This window comes from Thunnus albacares, chromosome 22, assembly GCF_914725855.1.
Source record: "Thunnus albacares chromosome 22, fThuAlb1.1, whole genome shotgun sequence".
NCBI classification, from domain to species: domain Eukaryota; kingdom Metazoa; phylum Chordata; class Actinopteri; order Scombriformes; family Scombridae; genus Thunnus; species Thunnus albacares.
Window position 1 is genome coordinate 2,489,879 of NC_058127.1, and position 26,666 is coordinate 2,516,544.

General features: G+C 39.2%; 1 protein-coding gene across 1 annotated transcript in view; it reads right to left on the reverse strand.

Moving 5' to 3' along the window:
• The window catches only part of npy2rl (neuropeptide Y receptor Y2, like), a 61,926-nt gene that overhangs the window by 5,519 nt on the left and 29,741 nt on the right, over positions 1–26,666 (reverse strand). Inside the window, exons 2-4 of the mRNA XM_044342088.1 lie at positions 13,410–13,638; positions 11,735–11,867; positions 1,391–1,556 (exon numbers count right to left, since the gene is read on the reverse strand). Coding sequence (XP_044198023.1) covers positions 1,391–1,556; positions 11,735–11,867; positions 13,410–13,589 — 479 coding nt within the window. The 5' untranslated portion in view covers positions 13,590–13,638. The remainder of the gene's footprint in view (positions 1–1,390; positions 1,557–11,734; positions 11,868–13,409; positions 13,639–26,666) is intronic.

Consider the following 26,666-nt stretch of genomic DNA (forward strand, 5'->3'; position numbering starts at 1 on the left):
GTCAACTTGTTCCCTTAGAGGGAAGGGTCACTGCAAATCAATACAAAGTAGTTGTGAGTCATCACCTTTATCCTATGATGAAACATTTCTATCCTGATGGGAGTGATCTCTTCCAGGATGACAACGCCCCATTTCACAGGGCACGAGGTAGTGCCGGGAAGGGAGGTAGCAGGGAGAGTTCAGGGACAGTACGTGCGATCAGGTCAGGGTCACAATGGTTTCCAGCCAGTCTGGTTTGAGGAGGGTGGGGCTTTTTTCCACCTGTAGCTACAAGCCATTCTTCAAAAAGATACTCCCTCATCTGGTGTTGTGATGACGGTGGTGGAGAGCGCTGTCTAACACATCAGTCCTAAATCTCCCATAGGTGTTAAAGTGGGTTGAGATCTGGTGACTGAGAAGGTCAAACCATATGATTCACATCATTTTCATACTCATTAAACCTTTCAGTGACCCCTCGTGTCCTGTGAATTGGGGCATTGTCATCCTGGAAGAGACCACTCCCATCAGAAATGTTTCATCACAGGATAAAGGTGATCACTCAGAACAACTTTGTATTGATTAGCAGTGACCCTTCCCTCTAAGGGGACAAGTGGACCCAAACCATACCAGCAAAATGCCTCCCACGTTATAACAGAGCCACCAGATCCCCTCACTGTAGGGGTCAAGCATTCAGACCTGGACCAGTTTTTCCTTTAATTTATCATCCATTTTTGTATATACACAGTATATCTCTGCATGTAATTCATTTATATGAAGAAAACAACTCAATTTAAAGATCCCCTCCAGACATGTTTTAATATGTATATAAAATACTTTGAATAATAATTTGTGTCTGTTTTGGTTTTTCCACGAAAAAAAAGTTTAATTATTTTGTTATAATCCTTAAAATCACATTTTCTCCCTCATTAAAAATTCCAGAATCTATAAAAATGTAAATTTGTTCAAAAGTCAAACTGTTGGACACTAGATGTAAAGTTCTCAGTGTTTGTCCTCTGAAGGCTTCAAGTTCCCACATCACACTTGAGTAAGTTAAATACTGAACCATGATTGGCTGTATATAAAGATGAGCCAGCTGTCAATCACAGCTGTCAATCAAACGCCCACCACCTGTAAGTCTGCAAATCTTAATGGAGCAATAATTTCTTAAATGACCACCAGCACACTTATTAGAGGGCCCACATTTAGAGATTGAGACCATAATGACTCGTTGGAAACAATGATTGACAGGAGAGACTTTCTGGAGAGACTTTCTGGAGAGAATTGGAGGTTTTTTGGGAGTCTGTTGGAGCCGTTGGTGACACTACTGCACTTTAAAGGTATTTCTGAATCGGCTCCACTTGCTCCTGATTCAACAACCACCAACCAGCTCCTCATCTTAAGCCCCACCCACCTGTGTCGGTCCAGGGCGATGACGTTCAGCGTCACCGTGGAGACGTGGACGGCGAGCCCCTGGGCGTAGGGCAGCAGGAAGCAGAGGGTGCTGCCGAACTTCCACTCTCCCTGAAGCGTGTAGACGAGGGTGAAGGGGAGGCACAGCGTGTTGACCAGCAGGTCGGCTGCAGACACAAGACAGGAAGTTCACTCAGGACAACTTACGGACAAAAAGAGCCTGATGTCTTAAAATAGAAATTGAACTCTTTAGATTTTGGATAACGTTTGATTTTCTGATGAGAAAATTTGACTTTTGGCACAAACATACTGCACAGTGTTTATATTCAGGGCTTTCTGGTGATGCTGCTTTTACATTGCAAGAAGGACGAGGAGGAGAGAAGAAGAGAGCATCAGCCTTTAAGTACATCTTGTGTTTATCACTACACTAGCTGTGTTTCCATTAGGGATGTGCAGAGAGCCCAGTATTTGTATTTATATGTATTTGTTGAGGCAGCAAATTTATATTTGTATTTGTATTTGAATAAAAGTGGGAGTAGGTGTAAAAATCCTGTTTTTGTTTTTTATGAATTTTAGGATATTAAAGTGTTAAAATGAGTGTTTATGAATAAACTATCTTATGAAGGAGGTCCCCACACCGGGTCTTCCAGATCATAGACGACTCATTGCAGACAGACCTCGACCTATTTATACACCCATAACACAGAGACAGCACATGTAGCGTGTAGGGAAGAACTTCAGAGGTGATTCTTGCTTTGCACTTTTCATTTATTGCCTATTTTTTACAACCTAACTTCGTGGAAAGGAGAAGGGGAACAACAGGTTATGGAGAGTCCCTTGAGAGCACTTCACTTGTGTCAGTAGCTCAGCTTTATCTCTGGGGAACACCCCCAACTCCAAATTAGGAAATGTGCGTCATGTAGCAGGTGAATGTGACTCCCCTCGTTGAGACCTGCTGATAGACGTCACAGCGGAGCAGAAGAGAGACACTGAGATAACGATGAAACCGACCTGCACGCTGGTATTTAACATGTTTTCTTCCCGAAAACAAATAATTTTTAAAATATTTATACGAAATAAATGTATAAAACCCACTATTTGTGCTTTGCCAAATAACGTATTTGGTTTCAGGGACACCCCAAGTTTCCATCAATGCATTCTGAAGTATCACTTTAGAAAAAGTTGATGGAAACAGAAAGATTTGAAAAAAACTTCCTCAATTCTCACACAAACACATGATCCTCGTCTCATTTGAAAGGCATCTCTGTAGTTTTAAAATGTCAGAACTAGTTTAAATGAAACTAAAGTGAATTTACAACTTATTTACTTAAAATATTAAACAATAAATGAATGTTCGTCTGCCATTTTTTTTAACGGCTCTGTCGTCTTTGCACTCCTGTGACAGCGATATCAGGATCTTAAAATGGCAACTAACAACTATTATCATTATTTTCTCAAGTAATCGATTGGCTGTTTGGTCCATAAAATCTCAGTCCATGATTCAAAGATATTCTGTTTACTGTCATTGAAGACAAAATAAACCAGAACACATTCAAGCTGAAACCAGAGAATTTGGACAGTTTTTCTTTAAAAAAAAAGACTCAAAATGATTAAAATAATTATCAAAATGGTTTTCTGCTGATCTACTTACTGGTTAATCAACTAATCGTTGCAGCTCTAATGTGGTTTGAACATATGGGATCATGGGTCTTTGTGTGTTTAAACCATTCAACTGGGTGCCAGTTTTAAGGGCTTAATTGTACCAGAGTCCAGAGCCAAATTGTCCATTTTTAGACGGTTGAAACAGGCCAAGCTTTGTCTACATTTGTGCTTCTTATCCAAACGGTATTTATGTGTGTATGAAGACACAACGTGCAGGAATGTACAAACTTCATCCTCCCTTTGGGACATTTATTTTTCCCCTCAGTCACAGATAATTGAACAGGCTGTGTGCATCTCTGCTGTATGTGCTGATGTTCAGGAGGTCATCGAGGTCACTTTCACATTGTTTCTCTTCTGCTAACAAGCAGAAAATAACAAAGTGAAGGATGAGGTGAAGAAACGTGAAACCACACTGACATATCAGTACTAGGTGACCATTCTTCTCTTTTATAACTGTTTTTAAATTCTAATCACTGTTTCATTTGTTTTCTATATCCAGTGTGGTCCTTTGCTTTGGCGGTACAGATGTATTTACATGTCATCTGAGGACGCAAACAGATTCTCAGCTCTGCCCCCAATCCTCACAGAGAGAGAGAGAGAGAGAGAGAGAGAGAGGCCCACTGATCCGACAGACAGCAGGTCACATGACCAGCACGGTATGTGAGTCTCAACATCTGCTGCTGCTGCTGCTGCTGTTGAGCGTCCATTAACATCTGCATCTAAACACACAGAGACTGATATACAATCCTCCAGTCTTTGTTCGGTAATAAAACACAAATCAATCCCTGAAATATTTATGTGAGTTTGTTATTTTTTTTCAAGTTTGTGTACATTTTCTCTCCAAAAACTGGAGTCAAAGTCAAAGTTTTACGAGTCAAAGTTAAATAAAAATCCAGCTTTCATCTCAGAGGAACAGAACAAGGATCCCCCCCCCCCACATAACTTCAGGCAGAGCTTTGCTGCCAGTGTTGTTCACCCTTTGTTCAACAAGCTCCTCTGGTTGAACATTTTTAACGTTATCAAACAGTTTCTGAAACTAATCTTTTGGTTTATGGAGCTTGTTGACAGAACAATAACACATTGTAGATAGCACCGAGGTTGAGAAGAGTCGATCTGCAGTCTTACAGACCTACACGACACCCCCCTGAACCCTAACCCTAACCATAACCCTGAACCCTAACCCTAACCATAACCCTGAACCCTAACCCTAACCATAACCCTGAACCCTAATCCTAACCCTAACCATAACCCTGAACCCTAATCCTAACCCTAATCACCCCACTGCTCATGACTAAACCTAACCAAGCGAGTGTGTCATATAGATACTGTGAGAAAAAAAGAAAAGTAAAAAAAAGAAACAAAAGTATCTTACATAGAAACATGTCTTTCTTTGTGACATGCAGTAACATATACATACATATATATATATATATATATATATATATATATATTCTCCTGCCAGCTCTACTGCGGTGCTTCTTCTCCCAGCAGAGTTTGAATCAGTTTGTCTTTTGGGAGGCTGAGAAAGTGAAAGTCTGGGATTTTCTGTTTGAATTTGAGTAAGAAATCTTCTCGAATTTCTTTGTATTTTTGACAACTTGTGAGAAAATGAATTTCTGTCTCAACCTCTCCTGTTCTGCAGTGAGTACAAATCCTCTTAGTTATTTCTAGCCATTGTCTCTTATGGCGACCAGTTTCTATAGCGAGTTAATGGTCACTGAGTCTATATCTAGTCAGGGTTTGTCTGTTTACAGAATGTTTTATTTGGGTTAAATGTTGGGCTAATTGAAACTTTCTGTCCAGTGAATTATAGCATTCTAGTTTATTTATTGATTGGATTTCTGTTTTCCACTGCTTGAAATATCTCAGTTTATTATTTTTGTCTATTTGTTTTATTTGTGAGTTGAGAATTATTTTCATAGCATCACTTTATGATTTCCTCATTTGTTCCATTCCAGATGTTTTTATCTGGGTTCAGACAGCTTTGCTGCTCTAAATAAGCTCTGTGATGGTGTGAATCTGAATCTGAGGAGAAATTGGCCCAGTTCTGCTCTGCATCCGTGGTTTGGACAGTTTCTGTGGACTCTCAGTATGTTTTTACAGAACTCAAGATGTACTTTTTCAACTGAGTTTGAGTCTCAGTGCTCTTGTTCAATTAACGGGCCCCACACTTCACTTCTGGACAATAAGACTGGCTCAATAACACTTTGGAAAATTTTAAGCCAAATCTTTACTGGGGGGTTTAACTGGAAAAGGACTTTTCTTATGCAGTAATAAGCTCTAGGAGCTTTATCTGCCAGTGCACTTACAGCCTTGACAAAATGTCCTGAAGCAGTGACAGTCAGGCCGAGGTATGTGTACTCCGCTGTATGACTCAATGTTGTCTCTCCCAAAATAAACTCATGTTTTTTAGTTTGTAATCTTGCTTTTTTTTTTTTTTTTTTTGAAATATCATAATTTTAGTTTTATCTAGATTTACTCTGATTGCCCAGTTTTCACAGTAATCATGGAGTATGTTTGTGTGTTTGTGACAGCAGCAACAGGTCATCTGCATAGAAAAGACATTTAACTTCCTTCCCCTGTAAGTCAAGTCCCGGGGCTGCAGAGTCCTCCAGTTCTCTCTGTCTCTCAAATTCACATTCAAATTCAAATAAGCTTTACTGGCAGATCAGAAACTTACATTACCAAAGCTGTACAGAAAATTATCACATTGACTTTTACATTGGATTTTTTACAGATGTAATCACACAGAAACATTTACTACAGAGCTTATTTCTCTCAGATTACAACAAGATTTAATATATTTTGCAGCTTTTACTGCACACATAGACGGGACAGTTTCTGAAGATCAGGGAGGATGGAGGATAAATTCAGGATATATATGATTTATTTTTTCAAAGAAAACTTCTCTCAAATCTTTACATTTGTCACAGTATAATAGGAGGTGAGATTCTGTCTCAACTTCTCCTTTATGACAAAGTGAAGCCAGCCTGGCCTCCCTGGGGAGCCTGTGTCAGGTACTCTGCCACCATGGTCTCTCTCTCTCTCTCTCTGTCTCCACGTCTTTTTCACTGCTGTGTTGTTTCTCTGCTGCTCCGAGGTTTTCTAGCAGGAGATGATTCTTCATGACATCAACAAAACATCAAATATGAAAGAAATCTGCCTGTTAAATGTTTGGGAGCACCTTGTGTTTGGTTATGTTTTAGGCTACATGCTCCCTTATAAATAATATAAAAAAAAATGTTATTATTTCTGGAAGCTATGACAACACTTCTCCTCCTTGATGAAATGAGAAAACGAGGTTATGGATGTCTGCGCTGCCTGCAGGATGTCCCTTTCACAGACGTGAAGAATTTCCAAAAAAATACCTCGAGGAGGCTCTGAGGTTTTTACACACAGGGGGAAAAGTACTGGTACAGTGAGAGGATAACGATGTTAAACCATAGCAACCAGTGCTGCTGAGAAGTATTCTCAGATACTGTAAACAGGTGGAACAAAGAGAAAAATGACAAAGTTTCACAGCCCGTGTGGATCCTCACATACACCTGGCTCAGTGAATTCTATTAGATCCTCCAGAATATCCTCTTTATGAGATTGTACCATAACGTTTCACCGCACTGCGTTTGGGAATCAGCTTCTACTGTAACGGCCACAAATCAATGGAACATCCTGCCTGATGATGTGAGGAGCTGCAGCTTCATCAGCACTTTAACAAACAACTTAAAGAGTCTGTTAAACGCTGCTCAGCTCTGCACTCACTGATATTCATATTCTATCTTATGGACTTGTTTTAATTTGACAAACATACATCTTTGATGGTTTATTGTGTGTGTGTGTGTGTGTGTGTGTGTGTGGTCCAGGTATTCCTCACTTTGTGGGAACATAAATCTGTTTACTAAGGATGTGAAGAGAGCCCAGTATTTGTATTTGTATCTGTATTTGTTGAGGCAGCAAAATTATTTGTATTTGTATTCAAATTACACTTTTAAACTTTATTACGCTTTTAATTTTAGAAAATTAAAGTGTTACAATAAGTGTTCATTAAGTGTTCATTAAGTGTTCCCTTGGGAGCGCTTCATTTGTGTCAGTAGTTCAGCTTTATCTCTGGGGAACACCCCCAACTCCAGGAGTGACGTCCAAATTAGGAAATGTGCATCATGTAGCAGGTGGATGTGACTCCCCTCATTGAGACCTGCTGATAGACGTCACAGCGGAGCAGAGGAGAGACACTGAGATAGTGATGTAACCGACCTGTGTGCTGGTATTTAACATGTTTTCTTTTCTTCCCGAAAACAAATAATTTTTAAAATATTTGTATGAAAAAAATATTCGTAAAAAACCCACTATTTGTGCTTTGCTGAATAACATATTTGTATTCGGGCACACCCCTACTGTTTACACAGTCATATTGTGGGGACTCGCCTCCCTTATGGGAACAAAAAGCAAATCCCCTTAAATCATTAGTTTTAAGGTGAAGACTTGGTTTAACGTTAAGGTTAGTTTAGGGTTGTGTTAAGGTTTGGATAAGTCGATGTAATGTCCTCTGAAGTGATGGAAACATGAGTGCATGTGCTGTTTCTTTGCTCTGATCCTCCAAAGGACTAAAGATGCAAATTAGCTTAAAGCTATAATCTGGTACAGTTTATCAAATGGTGACATTTATGTTTGAGTTGTCCCTTTTAAATAAATAGATAAATAAAAACACGGGGACACACGGCTACAATAAGGTCAGAAGAGGTGAATAGCTGGTTGTTCTTCACTGACTGACCTCTTGACCTTCCAGTGATCTGTGTCTGTGGGTCTATAAAGATACAGAAGATGTCAGAAGATCTTTGATTGCAACAACTGTCACAACAAGAGGTGATGGACCATCTCACCAGTCTGTGAACACAGGGAACCGTTTCCATAGATACAGATAATGTAAAGCGCTCTGTATAAGCATGTGAGAAGTGCTTCAAGTGTTTTCATGGAGTTGATATCCTTTAAAGGACGAGTTCACAGTTTGTCAGGTCTTAAAACGACAGTCAGGAACACTGAAACATGTTTTTCTATAATCGTTCCTTCTGTTCATACTCGACGTTAACAGATTCATTCTTCTGTGCTGTCAGAGACGTGAAAGCAGTGAAGTTAACAGACCTCTGAAGCTCCTCGTCTCTGCTGCAGGCTACCAGCTCCAGGCTACTTTTAGCCGCTACCAGCATAACACACTCACACATCTCGAGATAATACGTTTAGCTCTGCTGCTTTGAGTTTGATCCTTTTTTTTTTTTAAAAAAACTGTCTTTGTGAGTCAGACAGTGTTAAATGTTGAATCGAGACTTTTAAGACTCTGTTTAACAGCTGTGTTCAACACATACAGATAAAATGAAACTTTAGTTGAGCTCTCAGGATTTAATATCATGAATTTGTAAAACTCAAAAGGCAAAAAGAAGTTAATAATGTTTTTCCTGGACACGGCCAATCGCTGTGTGTGTGTGTGTGTGTGTGTTTATTAATGATAGCCAGCAGCAAGTTATACTCTGCATCCAATTTTCTCTACACTTTTCAGAACAACAGATACTCCAGGCGTTATACAGATCCACATCACACACACACACAATTAAAGAAGTGCCACTTTACACTGTCTATTTATTTCTTCAACGTAATTAACTCATTTGTTTGTGAGTTTTCTTATTTCGTGGCGGCTGCAGAAAGGAGGTGAGCGAACACAGAAACCAGGAGAGTAAACACTTTAATTTGAATTCCTCCTGGACAGACCCTTCAGCTCCTTTTAAACTCAACAATGACTCATAGTTAAAGAGATTTTCTGTCCGCACAGCTCAGCCAATAAACACCAAAATGTTTCCTCAACTGGAGACAAAACAACACCTTTTTCATTAGAGATTTAGTCCTGGTTTAAACACCGAGGTACAAAAGTGAAAAAGTACTTTAAAAACTTTAAAAACTTCTCACTGAACTGAACTAAATAGAGATTAATGACACTTTTATAGGAGTATTGTTCTCTTCCTCATCAATATGGGTTTCATTTGGTTATGTTTCACCTCAGAAATAGAATAATAGAGTAAGATTAAAGAAGCTGAGGTCAGTGGTTTCCCATCCTGTGGATGTCAAGATTAATATCAGGGGTCATGAGATGATTAATAAGATTGAAAAGAACATTAAACTCATTAATTGTTTTTTTTTTTCCTTCTAATGAAATGCTCGATGGTTTTCAAGCCCCAACAGTTTTTCATATTATGGATGTAATGAAGGAGGATTGTTCTTGTGGTTTTAAACTGAGATGGTTGTTAATTAAAGGCATAAATGCGGTGGCCCCGAGGTGCAAAACGCAACAACATCAGACAAAACACAACATTTTAGAAAAACCTCTTTGTTACTGGCTGCAGACACAATCATGTGTTGTTATTTTTCATTTTGCTGTGTTTTGCAGCTCAAGGCCACATTACTGTATATATAATTTATGTACTGAAAAGGTGATTTTTATTGTAAAGTTGTGAATCCTACAGGATTAGTAGCTGTCCGTGGTCCTGAAGTCTCTCTCTCTCTCTCTCTCTCTCTGAACCGGTCGCTCTCCATGGTGCTGGCATTTCTAAAAATGTTGTGTTTTCTGTTTTCTTGCTGTGTTTTGTGAAACACTGCTGTCATGAAAATGTCGTCGTGTTTCCAGTGTTGTTGTTGTGTTTTGCACTAATAGACTAAATAAGAGATCATAAGCATCACTGAAATGTTCCCCCAGTGGTTTATAGCATAATAAAGTGATGTATGTGCATATAATTTACTTTATAATTTACACTTAAAAGTGATTTTTAGTGTAAAGTTGTCCCTACAGGATTGGGAACTGTCCGTGGTCCTGAAATCTCTCTCCGAGCCTGTCGCTGTCTGTGGTGCTGAAATCATCCATCCCACTGTGTGTTTGCTCGTTTGCTTTGTTTTACTTGTTTAGCATTACATTACCATTTTTCCCTGGAGTGTGAGTGTTATGAATAAAATGTATTATTGTTCTTCTTCAGGCCTGAAAAGCTCTCTGACAGCAGAGATAATTTCCCTCCTCTGCACCACTTCACACTCAATTACTCCTCACTGTTAATGTGTCTTATTCTCTTGCTTGTGTGCTGATGCGGCATTTATTAATTCACCTATTTATTTGTTTAGTTGTTTACATGTTAAATCATGAATTTATTTTGCTGTGATTCATTTATAATTTAGTTTTTTATTGCTGTTGTGTTCTGGTTGATCTTTTCACTCTCGTACTGTTAATGGTTTTAATTAAAAAGTGAACTTGACTTTTTTCTTTATAAAAAAAGGAATTTTCTGTGTTTTTTGATGTTTTAGGAATTAAAACTGACTTCCCCAGTTGTTTTAAACACCCTCAGAGCCTCTAAAACGATCGTGATCCGGGCAGTAAAAGTCCAATTAATCATGCACCAGCGTGAAATTTCACAATTGAGCATCGTGTGTCACTTCGCAGGCGACGGGACTTGTGAATCTCGCCTCTTCACGCTCGTCTCATAAATAGAGCTGACGTGACATCACCCACTGTGTGTCGAGGCTGAGAAAATGATTATTTATGACACGGTACTGAACAGATGATTGGCTAAATGCTGGTTGTGCCGTCTATCGTTGCTATACTGGATATTTAAATCTTCTTTGATGTTTGAGGTCAAAGTTGAGATATTTTCCAGCTCATTAAAACATGTGAAGCTCTGCAGGCAGTTGGGCTCCGAGTCACATGATGCTGTTGAGAGCTCATCTGTAAGATCTTCCCCTTTTTCTATATCTGGTATCAGTTCGCTGCCGCTGAGTCGTGGTGGCTGTTAAAGTCTGATCGATGTGTCTGAGACTGATATTATTAATTGATTGAGGCTTATCAGCAGCTATTTACAGCAGCTGCACAGCCAGCAAACACACGTCTAGAAATTCTGTGGAAATTATTCCAATGATGCAACATTATATTTGCTCATTGAAGATAAGCCAGAAAGTATCTGATTTATATGTCTTATATATATATATGAGCAGTAAATGGTAAAGCTTTTATGAGCTGGAAAACATTAAAAAGATAAGAAAACACTTTGAATCACTTTAAAAGAGCTTCACAAGTCAAAGCCTCTTTTGATCTTTCTATTCCCTCCGGTTCAGAAACAATAATATCAAATAAAAATAGACAGTAGGGTTAATGTATGTACAACATGAGTACATATAAACTCCCAAAACGCTCCTCTGTGCCCTTGGGAGTTCGAATTAAAGGATCTTTAAATATTTCTGTTCTGTATTCTGTATAAAATTTCTATTTATAGACTCACACAATCATATTTTGCAACAATAACTGTGGTTTCTCTTTACTTTGAGAACACACCGATAATAATTTGATTTCATTTCTCGGGTCTCTTGTTCCCACAAACAGCAGCAGACATCACAGGAAAATAGCGTATAACAGCTGACAGATGTCTGAGTCACCATCATTGCCACTGACCTACAGAGGGTAACACACACACACACACACACACACACACACACACACACATTTATCTTTGGGTGTCAGGGAGCATTTCCTGTCTGTGATGATTCTGACGGCATCGAATTAGAACAAAACAAAGTGAGAGCTGCTGCTGCTGCTGCTGCTGCTGCTGCTGCTGCTGCTGCTGCTGTTGTGTGTTTGTGTGTTTGTTTGTGTGTGTAAACATACCAACAGCCAGGTTAGCGATGAAGAAGTTGGTGACGGTGCGGAGTGTCTTGAAGCGGTAGATGACGTAGATGACCAGAGAATTACCCAGAACCCCCAGGACGATGATGGTGCTGTAGGCCAAGATCAACACCACCTGCGAACAACAGCAGTGGTTCAGTTCACTCGACTGGAAATGATCAACTAACTGAGGGGATTCGTCACTGGACGGATTCAAGTTGAAGACACGGAGAAGGTTAATAGTTTCAGACTGTGGGAAGAGGGCAGAATAAACATTATTACAACATAAATACAAACATAAACAGACTGAGGGCCATTTTTTAACCACGTTATCTCAGTGTGGTGGGTGTTGGTTGTGAGCGCAGCAGCGCAAAGTGCAGAAGGGCTGAGTGAAGGTGAATATACTGTAGATCAGTCTCTCATTACTGATGTCATAGCTCTGAAACAGCTGAGCCAATCACAGTTAAGCGTGGTAATGACAGCTCAACAAAAAAAAAAAAAAAAAAAAAGTGCCTCTTCAGGAAATGTCCGGACAGTTCAGATCAGCACGAATCTGCAGTCGACGACAGACGTCAAACATTCACGTCATCCATGTTTATGATTTGGCTGTCGCATAAATTATGTTATTCTTGTTATTCTTGTAGCATTCAGCTCCCATTTCAGTTAAATCTGTACATGTGTGACAGTTTAGGACCTCAACAGTCTTTACAACAGAGCAGGATACATGAATGTAACTTGGTTCTGGTTTCTTTTCACGCAGAAAAATCCAAGCAAACCAAAATAAATCACTAAAAGCTCTGCTCATTGGTCAGTTGTGTCTGGGGGCGGGACCACGATCGTAAACACAGGAACAAGATCCTGAAGAAACTCTCCTACTGCCCAAATACAACGCACTATGTTGAGCGAGTCCAAGCTAGTCCTAGCTGGACTAGCTTGGACTCGCTTGTTGTCCGCATCCCAGCATGCAAAGCTCTCCTGGCGTACTGCTCCAGAGTTTGTTTGGAACGGATCGAGACCTTCTGACCAAACTAGTCACACCAACCAGAGTCTGATACAACTGGACTAAAAAGTGCAGAGATGAAAACACCCTAAAAGAATCTGGATTGAGCCTGAAGGTCTGTAATGTGAACGTAGCCTGAGATAACTGTCAAACACTACAAACAGGTGAACACAATATCCAGTTAAGAAGCAATAAAAGTATAAAAAATATCCAGTTAAGATGTAATAAAAGAAGAAATCCAGTTCAGATGCCAGAAGAAGAATGATTTTCCAAAACTATCTCAAATAAAGTAATAAAGATTTATTACAACGTTGGGCTGTCAGACTGCTTTAAGGCAACAGGGATTATTTTTATGAAGAGGAGTCTAATCGTTCTGTATTTGCAGTATTTACATGTCCGTGAATATTTTGTAGCACTAACAGTCAATAAAAGCTTAACAAAACGCTGCCGGCTCCTCGCGGGAGGAGCAGTGGGTGGTAAAAGGTCACAAGGAGAAACTGAGCAGTAGTTTGTGGTTGTTTAATGGAAACATTACTGTGGAAAATGAACCATATGAACAAAAACATTATGATTTATTACAGTGTTTCTTTTTTTCTTGGCTGTTTGGTTTCTACAATTAATCAATATATTCAATCAGTGTTTCTAATTAGGTTTAAGGGGTAATAATGAAACTTGTACCTGCACACTCAGCAGTTTGATGGGGTCCTCTGGAAAATTCACGCCCTCGAACACCAGAGTGGGCAGAGCCGGGGGCGCTGCGCCGGCGCCGGAGTTGTAGTCGTGGTAACCGAGGTTGTCATCGTCAGGCAGGAGGCGGAGCTCGTCCTGTGTGGCGTTGGCTGTGCTGACGGCCTCCATGTCCGATCATATGTGTTCAGCCGGCAGCGGCATTTTACAGACAAACAGTCTGTTAGACGAGCAAAAACAACACAGAGACACAAGATGAAGTCAGAACAGAGAATCTGTATTAAAGCTGCATTTTTTTGGCCACTAGGGGGGAGAAGGTCTCCACAACAACATATTACTGCCTTCTGTTCTTTATTTACACCTCAACTGTCACCAAGTCTCGAGAGAAACATGCTAAATGCTCCACTGCGTTCACCAGCTAACTGTGTCTGTTAGAGGATAAATTTGCCAGAAAGCAGGAAATAGGAGTTAAATTGTGAACTGTGTAGTTTTACTTGTTTCAGAACTTTTATAAAGATGTCTGAACATCTTTGTTTTCATGCACACAAACAGCAGATCACAACAAGTCACTAGAAATGCATTTCCTGTGGAAAATGCGTGTGAATGCTGAAAACTGGAAGGAATCGCAAAGCATTGCTGAAAATACTAAACACTTGTTCAGGATCCCCATCTGTACAAATAGAATTCGATTACCATGGCATGTTACATTTAAGAGATTTGGCAGTTAATAAGTAGTATGGCGGTGTTTTGTTTATGACCACAAGGTGGGGCTATTGGTGCCATGATTCAGTATGTCGTGCAGATTCTCATGGAAAACCTGTGTACCAAGTTTCATTTCATTAAAGACAACAGAATTGCTTAAATATGATGTTATAAGGTTACTTTAGCGCCCCCTTTGGGCAGAACCTTATGAAATGTTACACACGTCTGTAAGGTCACCTTGTGTACGACATTTCCAAATTTGGTCACAATCCGATTCAGTATTGAGGAGTTATTGACCATTAAGTGCATTAGGCCACGCCTTCAAAAGTTTGCTAACCAACAGAAAAACCGTAAGTGATATCTGAGAACAAATAAATAAGTTGTGTTCAGGGTCCTTTAAACATGATATGTACCAAGTTTGGTGAAGGTTGGATGAAATATGTGCCAACAGAAGCAAAACATATGTTTATTAATAAAAACAAAATGGCGGAAAAATTTTATGGGCGCAAATGGGCGTGGCCTATATCAGTCTACTCAGCATCATCTAAGGAACATCCTGACTAAATATTTTTTTGATAGGTCTTATGGTTCATGAGTTATTAGCCAAAAGGCTAAACGTATAATAACTGACCACCTGGTGGCGCTATAGGTACAATGTTTTAATATGTTTAGCACTTCAACATGAGACACCTGTACATCAAATATGAACAGTTTAGGACTTTTAGTTTTTGAGATATTAGCTTTCAAACATTCCTCCCATAGACTTCAGCATGCTTTCAGCATTCACACTAATCAGGTTTGAACATGTAATCATGTTATGTGAGGCTGATGACTCCAGTTTGCACAAAGTTTGGTCAGAAGCCAGATTTCCCTCCAATAAAACCTCCGGAGTTTATAATCTCAATAACAATTAATCCACTTGCAAAACAGTATCAACCTTTGTTTTATAAGTGATTAACGTCAACAGCAGCCCTGTGATCTTTCTCTTTTTAATATGTATGTATGTCAGTATGTTTTATTTTTCATGTTCGTGTCCCTAAAAGTGCACAAAGTGTTTGAATGACTCAGCGGTTTTGTGTTCGTGTAATGAGGTCACTCCAGCAGGAAACTACCTGTGTTACTGGGTTATTCTTAATCCCTCAACCTAGAACGAACCGGGATTATGTGAATAAATGAGACCAGATTACTGACAAAAGTAGATCATCAGATGACATCCAGTACACTACGAACGACATTTCACCGGCAGATCAGCCGCGTCATTGAGGTTTGATTCAAGGAAAATTTGTAATTGTGATTTTTTGACCAATATTGTGATTTAAATTATGATTTTCTATCATTTGAAGCCTTTTATTTGTCATCTACATAAAAACAAAAATGTGATTATTCTTGACTTGACTTGCTCAGTTATTAAATATTACATAAAATACTACTTAAAATTTACTCAGTAATATTCAAACATACATACAGTAGTTGTGACAGCTTGTCATGTTAACCCATAAGAACCCAGTTCTCCTACAGACCAAATGAACCACAAGGAACACATTTCTGAATTTTTATTTTGAAATTCTACCTTCAGTGTCAAAGATCTGTAATGTAACATATATGTCATAACTTGTTTTATATCAATTTGTTCAAGAAATGAACAGGTTAAATGTAACACAGGACGTCTTATTAAATGGGTTGAAACCTTCCTTTAGTGACAAAAAAACAAGAGTTTTAAAATTAGCTAGTTCTGTCACATTTGCTGACCAGGCACACTGCCGCCATTTTGGAAGTGATGTCATGGGTACACAGATTCACACATTGTCACATGACTGCAGCAGGATGTTCAGTAGATGTCACTTTAGGGACTTCATGAGTTAAAATCAAGGCTAAAGCTGTTATAAGGAACTTTCCGTGTTAGAGCATCAATGTGATGATATACTTTACAACATATGTTGAGACTTTTTTTCACTTGTCCAACGGCAACTTTTATTAAAATGACCGGACGCCATCTTGGACGAGGTTATGATGTTGTCACATCCGTGGTTGGAACTTCCTGCTCTTCGTGACAGTGCAGAGACTTAAACTCTGCGGTTCACAGGTGGGAGGATGTCACACCAGCTGTGTCATAGCGTCACACACACACACACACACAGCTGTGACCTCTCCATTTCACAGCTCTGTGATAGGCCAGTCCACCAGCCTCAGGAGGTGTTTCAACACACACATAAACACACACACATAAACACACAGATATTAGCGCAGGAATACTCACACAGAAAGACACTTCACACTCACACACCAACAGGGGAACGAGTGCACTCACAAACAATCTAAACACAGTCACACACACACTCTCTCACATGGGAAAACACACACTTACACACACACACACACACACACACACTCCAGTGAGCTGAATCACTGAGCAAGTTGCCGGAGGGCGTTCAGCTCCCTCCTGCTTCTCGCCCGGTGGATCAACACTCGTCCGCTGAAACACGACGCAGCAAGACGCTGTTTTACAAACTCACCTCGCAAAAACTCTGAGATTTGATACCATATATGCTGGTTTTTGTATATATTTAAATCTCTATGAACAGAAAGAGGCACAGAGAGGTCAGAGGTCAGAGATAAGTGTTTGTGTGTGTAGCCTCATGCTCCTCTTTCCTCCAGTCTATTCAGATTCTGTTGCGTAAATTGTTGTTGTGTAAGTTTTCACATATCGTTCAGTCATTTTATGTATAGAAATATGTGTTTAAATAGAAAGTTCTTCAGCACGACCTCAAAGTCAAGCTCAAGAGGAGTTCATCATGTAAATGAGGCTCTCGTACGTTGTTCAGCTTTTTTTATTTTCTATTAATGTTGCTGAGCAGATGTAACAGAGCCGTTCAGTGCAGCTGCTTTATGTTCAAATGTATCATTTTAAGTGCTGAAGCAATTTGTTGTGATTAGTCAATCGACTAAGAAGAAGACAATGAATCGTTTTGGAGATATCTGTGGGTTTAAGACTGTTGGTCACACAAAACAAGAAGATGTTACCTTCAGGCTCTGGTATCTTTCACTGAACAATTAATAGAGAAAAATATAACAGATTCATTTATATTTCTAAAGAAGTCATTAGTGGTGGCCTTGATAATCTTTATGTTTTGCACCAATATTTAAATCTTGTCTGATTCAATCTTGAATCTGGCCCTGATGAAGGTCTGAGGACGGAAACGTTGTGAGTTCAGGTGACTGATGGTGCAGAGTCTATGTTACTATGAGGTGGGAGTCAAATCACAGACGCACTTCAGCCCTGTTCAAAATCAGATCCAGTTAAACGTCTCTTTAGATACTTCAAAGTCAGATATTTTCTTCAAACCGACTCTCTGAACTTCCAAACCTTCGTCTCCTATAACTGACTCCGTCTTTCGACTGACTGAGACGTCATCAGGTGTGATTTTGAAGATCTATAGAAACGTCGCTGTCCATGTTACGAGTTAGAGGCGCTTGGAGAAGATTTTCATCATCCTTTACTGCCAGACATCATTTAATACAGTTTAAAATACTCCAGGGTCAAAATGAGTCATATTGCAGCAACCTGTATTAGAATTAAGATTGAACCTGATTCTTTATACCAAACCTCCACCATTCAGACACTGGGTCACCTGTTGATGTCTTTGGGTCTAGAGAAGATCAGGGTAAATAAGGGTAAATTTAGCCTTTTTTTTATAAGATATTTATCCTTTGTGTCCCCTTTGTGTGTGTATATGCGTTTTATCATATTTTATTAGTTTGCTTCTTTGCATTTCTCTGACTGTATGTATTTTTGTGGCGTTGGAGCCTAAACTGAAAGCCACTGAGAGGCTGCAGAGACGGGTTGATAACTGACACACTCGCTGTAACAACGCTTCCAACTGAGTCCAACTTCTGCTTCTTGCTTTCGATGGGATATTTACTGCACCATTAATGGTCTTCAATGTATTAAAGGCAAGAATCCATAACCAGCATGTGCATAAATCTTCATTTCACCAATGAAACACAAAGCGCTCACATGGCGTGGTGGTCACCTGTCACCTGACCGAAAGTTCCTACCTACATAGTAAGTAACCCGAAGCACAATGGGGACCAGTTTGGTGTCCGACATACACGTAACTCTGGAATTGGTTCCTACAGTTTGTGTATTTGTGTAATTGATTGATTATTTAACGATCTATGGACCTGAATTGTTCTTGTTCTGTTTGTATTCTTAATAACAAAACCAATAAAAAAACAGTTTACAACATCAGATGGAAAATCTTGGAGAGATTTGCCAAAACCAACCACAAATTACTATCCTCATGTTTATTTTCACAGACTGGTGCTGCTGAAAACTGCTGCTCTGATTCTGAAATGAAAGAGAGCTGATGATGAAAAATGTAGCATCAAAGTACAGGAAAAAAAAAAAAAAAAAACAACTAATAAGAGAAAATATTAATGCAGTGTGAACTTCAAACTGGCAGCCATCAAAGACCTCCAGCTCCTCTCAGTAAACGCTGTGATGATGTGATGATTTTACACTTCCAAAATTAGGATGCGTCGCTGTGCATCATGACTGCTGACCTAAAAATAAAACATGAAGTGTTTTTCAAAGAAACACTGCCCAATTAATGCCTCCTCCCTGCAGCACACAGTCCTGACATACTTCCTACTTTAGTGGTTTTAGACCCGTCGTATCACTACAAACATCACATGTCAGACTGTCTGACTGAAATAAAGTGTTTTATTTCCCCCAGAACATCCAAAGAAGAAGAAGGTTAATTTGTGGCAGTTTAGACTTCCTGCCCTCAGAGCCACATGTTAAAAGTTGGAGTAGAAATCATCACAACATGAGTCTTTCTCTGTCTTTTCTCTGTGGCTGCAGGCATCAATCTTTCATCTGCACCAGGGAGCAGTTTTCTAAAGGCTACAGTTTGAGCTCAGTGTCAACTTTTAACTTCTTCTCTTGTTTTAGACTCGTTACGACAAACCACTCGTGGTCTGCTGATTCCCAGACATCATTAAAATGATATTTCAGAATGTAATGTTCTTAAGAACCATACTGGTGTAGTTTTCTGTAAAAAAGATTGTTTATTGAGTGGAAAGAAGTCACAGAGAGGCAGAATAAATTGATATACAGTTCTTGCAGATCTCTTTTAATAACTCTCAGAATGTCGGTGGAAATTTACGCCAAAGACTAATAACAGCGATCACATTTTCAGTCTCTGGAGAGTAGTTCCTTCTACTGTAATACATTAATTCTCAAAGAACTTCAGTACAAAGTCCAGAGGTTGTGATATGTAGCACAACAAGCTAATGAAGCTGTAAACAGAACTACATCCCTGCACATGCTCAGTGGCGTCTGCCTTACCCCGGGATTCCACCGGGCGCATGTGCGGGGTGTTTTATTTTGAAAATTGACCGGATGCTCAATGCTGTCTCTATGTCTGACTTCCTGCCAAGTTCGATCTGCTTTGTGCTGCTTGACGCAGCTTCTGTAAAAAAATAGACGAGGCACCTGTCTTTAGCGCAGCGGAGAGCCGCTGCTGGGACGCTTCTGAAACGCACCGCGGCGCGCCCAGTGGAATCGGATACATCGACTAGATGGCCGCAATCAGCTCCGGCAGCCGTGTCGGACCTGGAACGCAACGCACACGATCCCGGTGGAAATTAGGGGTTACAAAGAACTACTCCCTGGAGATTGAAAATGTGCTGTTATTAGACTTTGGGGCCGTTTCTAAACAAACTAACGTGACCAAACTCTTCATGATGAAGGAACATGTGACCCAGTGCAGCGGTGTGACTCACTGACGTGTTTTTAATAGTTTCTGGACAATAACAGAAGAATAAGATATATCAGGCTTTGATACACACACAGTACTTGTTAGTAGATCAGTTCATTGTTGGTTTGACTCTGCACGTATTGTAGACAATTTCAGCCTCATTCTTCAAATGGATATTGTATATTCTGACACAGATTGTGTCCAGATTGTTGTTGTCGCCTTTAGGCTTTACATTGTAGACAAGACTTGTTTGCTGTTTTTTGTTTTATGAGTCAATTTTAGAGATTTCAATCAGGTACTGATATATTGAAGTGTAGTTCAGACCCCTATCAGCATCAGTATCAGTACATGTTGTTCAGACCACTACGGAGTAAAGAACTGCATTCTCTTCAGCTGATATATGAGAAGTCTGTGCTTAGTGAGGCACTGATAATGATTATTACTAATGTAGCAAGCAGATACACATGTGTATTAATGTTTTTGTCCTGTGGGCACCCATAAGTGTTTGCTTTAATGTAATAAAATGTGTACTTTTGATGTGGTTTGTTGGCCTTTCAGACTCTCTCACTTGTTTGTTTTTTTTTGCCTGCTCTGAATTTCCTGATAGAAACAGAACAAATTCTCCTAATCTTCCTCTTGCACCTTGTACAGTTGCTTACATTGTCTGATAACTAAACATCCACTCTGTCAAACACCGTGCTTTAATTGTCTAAATTTAGTCTGTTATCTCCTAAAACCAATCCTTGTTCTTTTGTGGAATTTACTCTAAATCTCTCTGAGCAGAACACCAAAACTCTGCTCGCAGCATTGATGTTTGTGTGTTCAGCACAGCGCAGCACTTTGATATCATGTAATTGTTGTCAAGTGGCTTCATTGACATTCAGCGAACGAGTGAAATCTTGCTGGACCTCTCAGAGGACAGCTGTTCATTATTTATTTGCGAAAGCTGGCCCGAGTGATTAGCCTGAGTGATTATCTGGGTCAAATCAAAGAGACGCAGTTATTAGAAAACATCAAGAGGCACATACAGGATGATGTATCCACTCCAGCATTAGCCAAGTGTGGGAAAACTCTTTAAATTTAATCAAATAATGGTTCTCAGAGGTGTTTGCATAAAACTGAGTGACCCAAACAGAAGCAGGGTTAATAAAGCCTTCCTGATTCGGCTGAAATTCCTCTCATGGTTTCCTTCTGAAGCCTTTCAGCAGCAGGGATCCGGTTCTCTGGGATCAGGCAGCGCTGCGGTTTGAAGGCTTTCAGAATAAAGATGAGCATGAAAGTGACGGCAGCAATAACAGCAGCCGAGACACAGCGAGAATCATCTCCTACTCACGATGATCTTGCACTTTCACAGAAACGTGGACTTCCTCTCATTCATGGAGATATTCCTGACGACTCCTTGGTTCAGTGACTAATTAACTGTCTGGCCAATTCAATGGTTAATCGATCGTCAAATTAACTGGCTTCATTCAGACTGGCTGCATTTACAGAAGGAAGCACATTCACACAGGATGTTCTCAGTGGTTTATAATGGAGTGCAAACCCAGCTGAACCAACTTAAAGACTCACATGCATCTTCATTAATGTTATTAAAAAGCACAAACGATCATAAGTGGCTTTAAACTGATGTGGGTTAATTGCAGTGGAGAAATAATACAGATTTTACTGTTTTATAGTGCAAATAGTTCCTGCTGTATTGACCATGTAGGTCAATTATGAACTAATACATACAGTGCCAGCGGCCAGGAAACATGCTAAAGGTCTCCTGATGGGTAATAATGATGCAATGATGCATCTAAAGAAGCAACTTAATGTCGACACTGAAGCTGCTGAGATTGTAGACTTTCTAAAGAAACTGTTGAACTTTGGAAACATTGTTAATAGTTGCTACCATTTTTAGATAATGAAGCCTCTGATTCCAGCTTCTCAAATGTGAATTTCCTGTTTTTTTTTTAGTATTCGGTGACAGTAAACTGAATATCTTTGGGTTGTGGATAAAACAAGACATTTGAGGACGTCATCTTGGGCTTCGGAGAAACAGTGATCAACATTTTTCACCATTTTATGGGCCAAGGAACTAATCGATTAGTCGATTGTCTCTAGTGTCCCTCCCACCGGACGGTAAATGAACTATTTCAAAAGTGGTTTAAACTCAACGTTGGAGCGTCAGAGTCACGCTGTCCTGTTTACATCACAGTTATGTATTTAGGTGATTTTGAGACCAGACTTTGTAGCCTCGCTCTGTGTTACGATGCTGTTTACGATGATGCAGCTAAAAAAAGGCAACGATTCGACAAAATGACAAAAATGTAAGTTGACTCAGGGGCTTCCTGACTGATTATTCGATCATTAATCTTTATTGGGGGGTTAATGTGACATTGCGTCTTCGATTTTTCACCAATTTTGGGGGGTCAAGTGTGCAGAATTACTGGATTTTCTTTCAAAAAAATAAGAAAATAGTAAACCATAAAAATCATTTACTAACTTAAAAAAGCAGTAGATTTAGAGTGGAGTTAAGTCTTCAAAGAGTAAGTTCACTTTCAAATTCTGCTGGGACGCCATCTTCCAGTATATTTAAATAATTCAACAGACAAGAGGGGGGAGGGTTGAGGGCATCTGACTGACCATAACTGCTCGGTGAAGCATGGATAGCATCTTGTATTCCCACGGTGCTGATAGTCAGAGCTAACCAGCCATGAGCAGCTGCTGTCAGACTTGCTGTTTCTCTGCTGGAAAGACAGAATCCGGTGGAGCTTTGACAGTTACTAGAAGCATGATAATGCCCCATTGAGAGAGTTTCTATGTGGGTACTTGTGTTGTAGTTGAACAAGCAGTTTTTTGGTGAGAGGCTGTCTCATTGTGTGAGGGGAAGAGCCAGAACATGGTTGTAAATGAGTGTTTTTTGCTCTGTGAGTATCGTGAGCAGCATATTAGTTTTGTATTACGTTTGCATGAGTTATTTTTGATTTTGGTGTCATATTTAAACTCCAAATTCACTCAGATTTTGTTCGTACCTCCAAGGAAATTCAAAGAAAATTGGTGAATGTCACAAATTGTCTTAAATCACTCGTACATGCCAGTTAAAGGGGACATATTATGCTTTTTGTGATTTTCTGTTATTTTTATACTGTTACAGAGGGGAATGTATGTAAAAATGTCGCCTTCAAGTCAAAAGTCAGGGCTTCAACCTCAACTAAATGCTTCGTTTGTAATGTTACCTCAACTTCCTCCTCGTGATGACGTCAGGTTATTGACACACACCTGCAACTGTGTCATTCACGTTGTCCACTCTCATATTTAGGATCATATTCAGGCTCCAACATGTACGGATGTGTTTGAGAAGTTTCCATTTGGAGTAAAGAAGGAGAAAAAGAAGTGAAATCCTGCTACTATAGTTTGTTTACGTAGCCTCCGGAGCCGGAGGAAGCTTCCTGAAAGCTGACCAATCAGAACAGAGTGGGCTCATCGGGAGGCGGGGCCTTAAAGAGACAGGAGCTAAAACGGCCTGTTTCAGACAGAGGCTGAACTGAGGGGCTGCATGAAGGACCAGTAGAAGATCAATAAGGAGTTTTTAACTGGGAACCATGCAAAGATATTCCAGTAGAGCCCCAGAATATAAATATAGAGCTGGTAATGTGCAGAATATGTCCTCTTTAAAAATAAATCAGTGAGACACTGAGACACTGAGATTTCTGATTGGTTCCTGACAATCTAGTATAATGTCCTTTATGATAATTTTACCTTTTTATTTATTAATATAAGTCATATAATTTTCGTTTGTCAATGCTTTGCATGTTTATAAATGATTTTACTAACTATTATATACTCTGTAACATCTGTCCAGGGACAACAAAAAAAAGTCTCTTGGCGTATTTACAGCCATGTTTATTAATGTGCACCGTCCCTGTTAAATAAAACTTTAAATACAGTAAATAAGAATCTGAACTGATTTCTTTTTAAAACATCATATCTGTGACAGCACATCCATACATGGCTTCTTCCAGGGGAAAATCAGAGGAATAAGAGCATTTTTCAACTTGCTTGAAAAATGCTCTTATTCCTTCAACAAAGCCTATAATTATTTTGACATGATGTCTTTTGTTTTTCTTTTTTATTAGCTATTAGGTGTTGTTTCAGTTGAGTTTCCCCCTCCCTTTCTTATGGAAATTTTCCAAAATTAAGTCTGTACTCCATATTTATTTATTTATTTATTTATTTATTTATTTATTTATAGGCAATAATGCATATTAATCAACTCTGACATTTTAACTACATTAATGTAAATGTGCTGGGGTAAACTCAACAAATAATTTGCACCCGTAGTCCCAAAAATAAAATTAATTTTGATAAATGGATGAAAATCTTCATATGTAATAAAGCTGCAATCGATATAGGAGGAGAAAAATATTAGAGGTTAAATGTAAACACTGCAAACACCTCCTGTGTTGTTGTTTAGAGACACAACAAAGCTCACAGCTGGAGGTGAAACAGGAACTGGAGCAAGAAGAAAACAGCTCTGTCGCCCTGCGGCCTGCGACGCTTAAACACAGGAAGTCACGCCACGCTGAGAACGGCCGTTTACTTTACTGCCGAGTGGGAAATGAAACGGTCCGAGTCGAATCAAAAAATCAAAGTCACATTTAAAGTCAGTTTTATGTATCCGGGGAAAGATGAGCAACGCTGTTGTGTGATCTCACCGGATCATCAGGACCAGAGCAGCTTGTCCGGGGTTGAGTGTGTGAGAGCTGAGGGATCAATAAGTGCCACTAATTCACTTTGGCATCTCAGCTTCCAGTGAAAATCTTTAAATAGATTTTCTTTAAAAAGATTCTGATCTGACTGAGGCTAAAGAAAAGATTAACTGACTACTTATTTACTGCAAACAAGTGGACGTTAAGTGATACAGAATTATTCATTAGATTCATTACATCCGGTTTGAAAAGTCGTAAAAAGATCTACTGACTATATCACATATCTAGTACAGCCGAACTAGTAATTACACTGAATCTACATGATCTAAGATAGGAAAAGTAAAGATGTTGGTTTATTTCAGATATTTTAGCCAAACAGGAGTCATTCCTCAGCATTCTGCTATCCAAAACTGACAAAAAACACTTTATTTTTCAGAATCAAAGGAGAAATAATTAAAGTCTTAACATGAACCTATTGCATTGTTGAGTTATCAAAGACACTTTTGTGTTTTGTGATGAGATGTGATGTGTGATTAAAGATATCATTTAAAAAAACAGTGACAGTGAGGATATAAGTTATTTTGGGCGGCAGGTCCTCCGGTCCACCCACCGGACTGATAAAATTAAAATAAAGAAATAAAAACCAAGGATAAAATCTTGTCATTAAATGTTGAGTAATTTACAGGTTATAGTTTAAAAAATGAATAACAATGAGGAAGAAACGTAGCGCAAGCACGAAACATATTCCAACTGAAAAACATCAGTTTGAAAGTCGTGCTGAGTGTCACAAAAAAATGGAGAATCAACTTCATGAACTGCTGTGAGTCTGTGAGTTCTCACACATCACACATCACTTTTTAATTACTTATGACATTTACTAATCTCACCTTTGGATCATAGACGTCCTTCATTAAGTTTGGTGCACATTTTAACATTCTGAGATTTGGCGTTTTAACAACATTCGCCATTTCTTCATGAACGACAACATAAACGTTAACAAACAAAGACTGAAAGTTTAAAACCATGCTAGCAGCTCTACTTAGACACTAGCTAGATAGAGCTAAATGCTAACACCAGCATGCTAATATGCTCACAATGACAATGCTAATAAGATTTAGCAGGTATAATGTTTATCATATTCAGCATCTTAGTTTAGCGTGTTAACATGCTAACATTTGCTAATCTTGGTAGTAAACACAAAGTACAGCTGAGGCTGATGTTAATCTCATTAGTTTTGCAGCTTTTGGTCATTAAAAAAAGTGTCTGATAAACTGAAACTTTGGCCAGATGACAGACTAGATGAAAAGTCAGAGGATCACCAAAGTTATTAAAATTCAGAGAGGAACATGAAGGTCTGGACCAGATTTCATGGCGACGCATCAAGTGATTTATGAGATCTTTTGTAACTAAAAACCAAAAATGTCAACCTCACGGTATCATTAAAGATAGAAGTAATGGGGTCACCAAAGTCAGTAAGATTCATTCTAAAGGACATAAAGTGAAATTCCATCCGATAGTTGTCCAGACGACTCACTCTGAAGTCAGCCTCATGGTGGCGCTAGAGGAAACGTCAGAGGATCACTAAAGTCGTCTGGGAACCACGAACGTCTGAAACAAATTTGGAGCCGATACATGTAGCAGATGTTGAGATGCTGGTTGCACTCAAGGAAACGTCAGAGGATCACCAACATTATTAGAATCACATATGTGTTTGTTTATTTACCTTATTGGAAAGCTGCCTTCTTCCATTACCTCCATGCTAGTTTGATCCACTGGACTAATGACTGGCGTCTTTGCACCATCAACCTGGAACAAACTACAAAGGCCTTTGAAAATGAATTCGTTGGTATCTCTTAGTCATTTTAAATCCACTATATCAAACCTTTTAACTTGTGTTTGTATCTGTTTTAATTGATTTTGTTGTTACTCTCTTAATTGTATTTATATGTTTGTTTTAATTGATTGTCTTCTTTCTTGCTCGATATTGTAAATGAGGGCTTTGCCATCAATATTTCCAAGTTTAAATAAAGTTGTGAAACTTGTGAAAGTATCTAATTCTGGATCAATGTGTTTGACCGACCGACACACCAACA